The sequence below is a fragment of the Ambystoma mexicanum genome, chromosome 1p (assembly GCF_040938575.1).
Source record: "Ambystoma mexicanum isolate Mex_15411 chromosome 1p, UKY_AmexF1_1, whole genome shotgun sequence".
In the NCBI taxonomy this organism is placed as follows: domain Eukaryota; kingdom Metazoa; phylum Chordata; class Amphibia; order Caudata; family Ambystomatidae; genus Ambystoma; species Ambystoma mexicanum.
Genome location: NC_090921.1, coordinates 1,061,569,940 through 1,061,577,947, shown reverse-complemented (window position 1 = coordinate 1,061,577,947; position 8,008 = coordinate 1,061,569,940). Strand labels below are relative to the sequence as shown.

The 8,008-nt window shown below is 43.1% G+C and overlaps 1 protein-coding gene across 1 annotated transcript; it reads right to left on the bottom strand.

The window, feature by feature from the left end:
• Nucleotides 1–1,757: 1,757 nt before the first annotated feature.
• On the bottom strand, nucleotides 1,758–2,702 carry LOC138521577 (olfactory receptor 12D1-like). Its single transcript, XM_069634550.1, has one exon. The coding sequence runs from the start codon at nucleotides 2,700–2,702 to the stop codon at nucleotides 1,758–1,760; it is 945 nt and encodes a 314-aa protein (XP_069490651.1).
• Between the last annotated feature and the right edge of the window lie 5,306 nt (nucleotides 2,703–8,008).

Below are 8,008 nucleotides of genomic sequence, written 5' to 3'. Positions count from 1 at the left end.
CGCGCCTGCAAATAAAATATCGACTCTGGACCTGCAGAGAACGGTTGGGAAAGACAAATAATCGTAGATAAGGGGAAGGATGAAGGTGTAAAATGGAGTTGAAAACTAAAAAATTGCAAGAAATAAAAATGAAAAGATAGGAGGAAAGGCAAATATCAAGATGGGAACAAAGAGACTGCGGGGTGCCAGCATCAGCATGCATGATCAGAATGGTTAGGGGTGAGAGGAGACAACATGAAGCTGAAATGTAAAGTTTGAAAAAAAAGTCATGGAAAGAAGTAGAATCTATGAAAAATGTACATCGGCGTGGTGGTTCATAGCCAATGTGAAAATTCTCCGAATGCAGTTAGTACCACCAATACAAGCCTACACTCCAATCTTTCCATTGGCTGCTCTCTGCAACAACCTGGCCCTCTCCTCCCCCTATTTGCCTGCTATACCTTGTTTCACTTACCTGTATCATTCTAAGTCTTCCTGCTGGGATCCTCCTCAATGGATGTAGAGCAATTACTGTGGAAATAGAAAAACTGATCTTTCAGATTTGAAAGAGCTTCTTTTTTCCTTACATGACACCCATGTTTTTAAAAACATTTTTGTAAGATGTGTTTGTGCTTGGTGCTCAAACAAGTTGATTAGAAATGAAGCATTTCACCCTGGATGGTAAGACTAGGGTACTAATGGTGATAATACCACATTAACTGGTAACACGGATGCAGATCCGCCTCAGTAGGAATGGGCATTAATGGCCTGTATGGCCCATTGATATGACTAGATTAGAATGACAATGGGCCTCATTACGAGGTAGGACGTAGCCATGGTGCTATTAGCACCATGGCTACGCCCTTACCGCATTCCGGGTTCCCGAAATAGGGACTTACCGGGTCATTCCAACCTTGGAGGACACGGTAAGTCCCCATTCCGAGAACCATTCCCCATTCCCATTCCCATTCGAGCCCACATAGGGCTCAATTGGAATGGGGATGGAGCTAATAACGGGCCCGCTAAAAGCGGGCCCGTTATTAGCTCCGTGGTCCCTTAGCTGCTTCCGCTAAGGGACCTCGGAATAGGGCGGTAAGGGTTTACCGGCACCGGGCTCCTTACCACTGCCCGTTAAACCCTTACCGCCCACCTCGTAATGAGGCCCAGTTATATGTTTTTGGGACAGAATGTTTAAAAATGAGTGTGAGAAAAAGCAGGAGATAGTATACAACAGTGTTGCATGGTAAAACACACTTTTAGATGAGTCAGAGCTATTGATGAAAGCAATGAAGAATCAAAATGGATTCATGGCATAGTAATGTAGTGTTGTTTAGGATATTGACATTGCCGGTGGAACAATGTAGAGTCTGGGGATTGGTGAAGTTGTCAGGTGCGGCAGGAGTGACATGAAGGACAGCAAGGAAGTGTGAATGGCATAAAAAATGCATGACAACTGATGTTGGAAAACAAATGTTTTGTGAGAACTAATAAGAAAATGGCGGAATAAATCTTCCAGGCAGAGAAAATAGCCAACACCTGAGAATCCTGGCTAGGGGATAAGACCCATTTAGGCAGGGCTTACATTAGGTAGTCAAGGAAAGCTGAAAACAAGTATTGGAAAGAAGAAACTTTGCAATGGATAGACTATAGTGTGACCTTGTGGGCAACATGATCAGTGCCTGACCATTAAGCAGTGTTGGTGGGTGTGGGGGTGGTGCAGTGTTGCTACTTCACAAATGACCTGACAGCTTGGGACACCCCTTAAGGTAGTGAATGTGTTATGAAGGCCACCATACAACATTACCATAAATTAACTTCTTCATCGATTGTTTCGCCACCTCGTTTCTTAAAGCATATATTATTGGGTTCAAAGTAGGGGTGACGACAGTAAACAAAATGGCAGCCATCCTGTCTTTATACATTGAATCGTTGGTGGTTGGGCCTAGGTATGTACAGGCGGCAGCACCAAGGAAGAAAAAGACGGCAGTCAAGTGTGAGACACAGGTGGAGAAGGCTTTCTGCCTGCTCTCAGAGGATTTTATCTTCATCATGTGGGAGCCAATATATACGTAGGACAGTAAGACCATACCAAATGTGCCGATTGCAACAAATCCAGTGATTAACAACACAAGGATCTCATTAATGTAAGTGTCAGTGCAAGCCAGCTTCAAAAGGGGCTTGATGTCACAGAAGAAATGACTGACTCGATTGGAGGCACAGAACGGCAACCTGGCTGTTAATATGGTGTGGGGCAAGGAGTACATGAAGCCAACAGACCAGGAGCAGGAAGTCAGCCAGATGCAGGCACTGACATTCATAATAGTCAAATATCTCAAGGGGTGGCAGATTGCAACATATCGGTCAATGGACATTGCCGTGAGCAGCATAGCCTCTGTGCAGCCGAAGAAGTGGGAGAAATGTAGCTGTACAATGCAGGCCTCGAAGGAGATGGTCTTCTTCTCCACCATAAAACCAGACAACATCTTGGGTACTATGGCAGATGAAATGCAGAAATCAAGCAAGGAGAGGTTAGCAAGTAAGTAGTACATGGGGGTGTGAAGACGGGGTTCAGCGATAACAACTGTCATGATGGTGCTATTAGCTGTTATATTAAGAAGGTAGAAAGCGAAGGCAAAAACAAAGAGAGCGACCTGGAGATATGGAATATCTGTAAATCCAAGCAGAACAAATTCAGTCACACATGTCTGATTGCCTTCTTCCATTTCGCCCTAGCTAAAATGAAAACATCAAATTGTTAATGATATTCATTCTATCTTTAATATTATATTTGTAAATAAGAGCATTGCTGCATAGGCTTGTGATCAATGAGAAAGTGAGAGGGGTTATTTGGCACAGATGCAGGCATACTATACTAGAACACTCCCAGATGTTTCATGAAAACCAGATATATGTTAAGTTATCCCTGAAACGGTGTGTAGTTCTCTAAAACACCACTATGTGCCATCAAAGCATGTAAAACCAGAGGCTTGGGGAAGCAAACATATCAGAATGGTCTCAACTTAGTAAAAGCAAAGAGAATGGAGGAAGGATGGTATTTTATTTTAGATCTGTAAAAAGAAGTTTAGTAACAACAGTGCCTATATAAAAGGGTATCCTGACTAGCATTATTATGATACCATTTCATGTTTTCATTTTCAAAAAAAGCAAATTTCATTAATCACACAAAGTAGAAATCCTAATAAAAACAATCATAAAAAATGATCATGTCACATAAAACATATACAACACTTAAAAAAACAACACAGGTGAACCAAGATAAGTGGGTCCTAATAGTATTATGTATCATAGGTGAAAGGTGTGGCTCATTCACACTGTGATCCTTTTGCCGTAACAATTCCGGCTATTCCATATTATTTTTGTACTCTATAATTTCCCAACTTGTACAAGTTTCTGTCCATTGCACACAAAAATGTAGGACATTCTTCAGCGGTGTGTAATGTCTTGTGTCAGTTCTATTCGGGAAAATTCTGAACTCTGTTAAAAGGTCTTCTATAAAAGGTGAGTTACCCTGTTAATCAAAAAAGGCACTACATTAGTACTAAATATAACACTACAGGTCTCTTACTTTGACCATTTTTAATTGCCCTCATCCCATAAGGGTGTGAAGCATGTTGTAAGTCACATACCTCTTGGACTCGTAGGATACATGTCGCACGGTCTGTTAGAACCTTGAATGGTTATAATCGGCAGGTTCCAATTGATTAGGAAGTTCTTGCCTTCTTTTCCTCTGTCGCCCATCCTAGTAAACAACCAAAAGTCTGAATTAGACTGTTTGGAAAGTGTAAACGTCTCAAGTGAATTACCATACTGCACTACTGTAATATCAATCTTACTGAATAATCACTGGGTCTTAGGCTCTCCCATCTGTGTAGGTGTAGTCACTGGATATGAGATGTAATACCCTCTAGTTGGCTATTTGTGTAGAGACTGCGTCCTCTTAATAGATCTCACTATTACCTGAAAACCAGCAAAAAACCAACAGACCTTAATAAGTCGAAAATCAAGTATCCAAAGGAAGATGTCATTAAGGCCAACATGAATATGTAGTGACCCGAATTGACTCCACCTACTTGTCAAGCGGTAATTCTAACTGGTCATGGGTACCAGGTTTACTCAATCTGTATTACCAGAATCAGAGAGGCTCAGTCTGAACATACAACCTCAATATTTCTTGTGGTCTGTCAAAAAATAAAGACAAAACACCCAATCAGAAACAACAAGGACCTCTCCTCCAGTAGTTTCTGTGAATCTGTCATTATACTTTTGTACTTACTCATAAAATTCTTGTCTTTTCTACCGAGGAGAAGGGACATCAGAAACCCCCAAAAAGGAAGAATACATATGAGGAGGTGCAGCTGGTAGTGGGCCTTCTTAGCAAGGTCTGTGATGTGCAGAGAGAAGGAGAGGGTGGAGTTAAAGATGACACCAAAGCTTTTTGCCTCATAGGGAGGCGAAGGAAGAGGGCCCAAGGAGGGCAGCCAGAGTGAGATAGGGAAAGCAGGAGCAGGAGTCCCAGTGAGAAGGATCTGAGTCTTACTGGCATTAAGGTAATAAGGCAGAGATTGTTGGAAGTGCACCAATCCTGAATCACGCATAGACAGTCAGGAATGAGCGACACAGGAGAGGAGGCTGAGGGGAGCCTGAAAGAGAGCTGAGAGTCAGCCGCATAACACTAAAAGTTAGAGGAGAAGGTAGATATCAGGTGGGCCAAAGTGGCCAAGTAGACATTGAAGAGCCACGGTGAGAGGTGAGAGGGTAGAGCCTGGGGGGACACCACATGTGGAGTGAGAGGTAGTGGAGAGAAAGGAATCAAGTTGGAACTGGGAGGGTCGGTCCAGAAGAAAAGAAGTAAACCACTCAAGGGCCTGATCTGTGATGCCCAGGTTCTCACCAGAATCGATTGATCAGGATGGCGTGATTCACTGTGTCAAAAGCCGAGGAAAGGTCAAGGAGGATGAGAACAAAAGGAAGGAATTCAGATTATAGAGCAGACCTTCAAGGGTGTTCAGGAGAGCGGTTTCTGTGCCTCTGGCGGCTCCGAAACCAGATTGATGGTCATGGAGGCAACCAACAGATTCGGTATGGAGAGTAAACTGGGAGATGGACAGATTTTCCAGGTGTTTGCCCAGGAAACGAGTGATATAGATTGGGCGGTAGTTAGCCGGGCAGTTAGGAATCAGCCAAAGGCTTTTAAAGGAGGGGCTGCGCAAGGGAGTGCTTGAGGAGAGAGGAGAAAGATCCAGTGGTGAAAGAGTGATTGCAGAAATCGGCCAAGGCTGGTGTGAGGGTGTGGATGTGGTCCTTGATGGTTCTGGAGGAGCAGGGGAACCCCTGTTTGGATGACACTTTCATAGATCAGACTTGTCTAGAAACGTTGTCAGGTGATATCAGAGAGAAAGCGGAAACGGAGCGGGAGAGGGAGGGGCGGCCAGAGGGGGGTAGAGAGAGGTAGAGGAGGAGGATAGAGAGGACAGGATGTCCTGAGTTTAAGTGGTGAAGTGAGAAACCAGGGTCGTATAGAGGGCCTGGGAGGGAACAGGAGAGGGTGAGACTGCAGAAGGATTGGCCAGTTCCTTTCAGATTTTAAAGAGTTTTGCCATGTTATTAGAGGCTGCAGAGATGCAGGATTGGATGTGGATTGTCTTCTTGGACACGACAGAGAGTCTGTATTGCCTTTGGAGTAGGTGTCAGGCCAGTTTGTCAGAGGATGCGCCCAAAGCCCTCTGCTTCCTGTAAAGGGGTTTAAAAAAAGTCAGCATTTTCGGCCGCCGCAATAATCACATAGATCCTTACAAACTGTAGAGTTGGACTGTCATGCTCTGTGTGAAATGTGTAATCTGCCTAGATAATTTGTAAAGATGCCACAATTGCGTAAATGTGTGATTTATATGAAGAATGATTTTAGCTAAAGTAACTGTGGATGATCCTTTGCATTGTAACGCCACATCATAAAGCTGATGTCATGTCCCTAAAAATCCAACCAGTTGACAGCAAGGCAGTAACAATCACCCCTGACCAATCCAGTTGTTTAGAGGCATGTCCAGCTAAGCATGCCCCACCATATAATCCTATGATGTCACCATGCCTTATAAGTAAGGGAGGCTGACAGAATTATGGACACACACTCTCTCCTGAATTTCAAGCGCCTGCGTATCCTGATATTCTACATTCATCTTGCCAGATTCCAGATTCTACTGCCAGGCCAAAGCATAGCTGACCCTATCCCAGCAAGGCCTTGATCCAGAAATCCCACTAACACGCCAGTAACCAAGGGGGAAAGTGTGACCAGACCGGCTTTTTGCCCACTAACTGCATGCCCCCCGCTGTACCCCTGCCATCCAGCTGTTGTTCTACTAGGAGAGTCCGCTGCTACCTGGTGACCCGAGCCTTGGAGTCCAGCACCTGTTTGACTGTTCCTAATCCCAAATTCAAGAGCGGATTGTGAGTATTCCCGATCCCAGAGCAACATAGCCTACCCCATCTTGACCCTTTGTCTTTGTTCCACTCTCTAAGCAACCCTATCCATGCCTTGGTAAATTGTCCAACTGTCAGAATTCTCTGTGCATCTTGTCTGTGATTTCCTAGTGTTAGCACCATTCTTTCATTCACCCCATCTTGTAACTCCTTAGTAATATTTGGAATAATGTAAGTAATTTCCACATAAAGAGAAACGCGGCGTGGAGCGGGTTAATCCAGCCGCTTAATCGGTTTCATGGGCAGCGCTATCTTCTTGATAATCTAGTATAAGTAAACGTTGTCTTTTTCTTTCCAAGCCAATTTTCTCTCTTTTACGGCTTTATTTTTCCAAAACCAAAACTCTTTTTATCTTGCCAATCTCATCCAATTCTTCAGCTATAGCCATCCTTTCATTTCTATCTTCTCCCTGTGATGTGCATCTATTCCCCAGCCCAAAAACTGCATTCCCATTTCGAGTATTTCACCTGTTTTTCTTTAAAAACATTTGTGACATTTAAAACTGCAATTGCGAAACATGCAACTTTCCAACGTGTGATTCGGCTGCATTGTGTTGTTACTTTCAGCTTGCTTTTGAACTGTATGCCTTTTGTTGATACCTTGCCTTGTGGTTACTAGTGTTTATACATTCCCGCTATTGTGAGAAATCATATTTGATTTAACCACACATTTATTAATTTTTTATCAAATTTCAAGTGTCATTTTATGCCATTGCAAGGGGCTTTAAAATCCTTTGCCTCTTATTTTGTGAGGGCAGGTCGGATTTTGATTTGCTATCTCATATCCTTGACTCCCTGCTGCTTCTTTCTATCCACTTCAAATTCGATTCATTGGGGTTTGCAGGGGGAAACTTTAACTCAGGTGCTATCTACCCGTATTTCAAAACTGCTCCTATTCATTTGTGCTTTGGATATGGTCTTGTAGAAGGTTAACCAAGTGTATTTCAGTGATTTTCAATGTAATTATCACACCACTGATGATGTCTGACCAATATTAACATTTTTGTGATATCTTTGAATTCTAAAATAAATAAATATTACATTGCCACCAACCGACCTGTTTCATGGTCCATTGTGACCCGGGGCATTTGTAAAAGGGGGTGTGAGACGGGTTGTGTGCCATCTCAATTTGAATTCATAGAAAATAAAGAGAAAGCATTCCAATTGTGCGCTACATCCAAGGCTAGGGGCAAGGGTCCTGGTCCGGTGTGTCGCCCGATTGAAATCCTTAACAAAATTGGAGGCTCGTAGCTGGGATTTGGGTTTGTGTTGCCACGCATGGCAGTTTAACACAGCAGACTAACCTTCAAGGTAGTGATACTTTGTGTGGTTGGAACACTAAGTTACACTGTTGAAGCACTTCCCAAAACAAATATTCTAAGTACCAAGCCCGAGTATAAAATTAAAACTAAATCAACCCCAAAAATAGACAAAAAGCAACAGAATACAGATTACCCTTACATAAATAAATTAATAAAGAATGAACACTTTCCAAAATGACCACGGTAGTGATAAATATGGCCAGGGAGCACCTT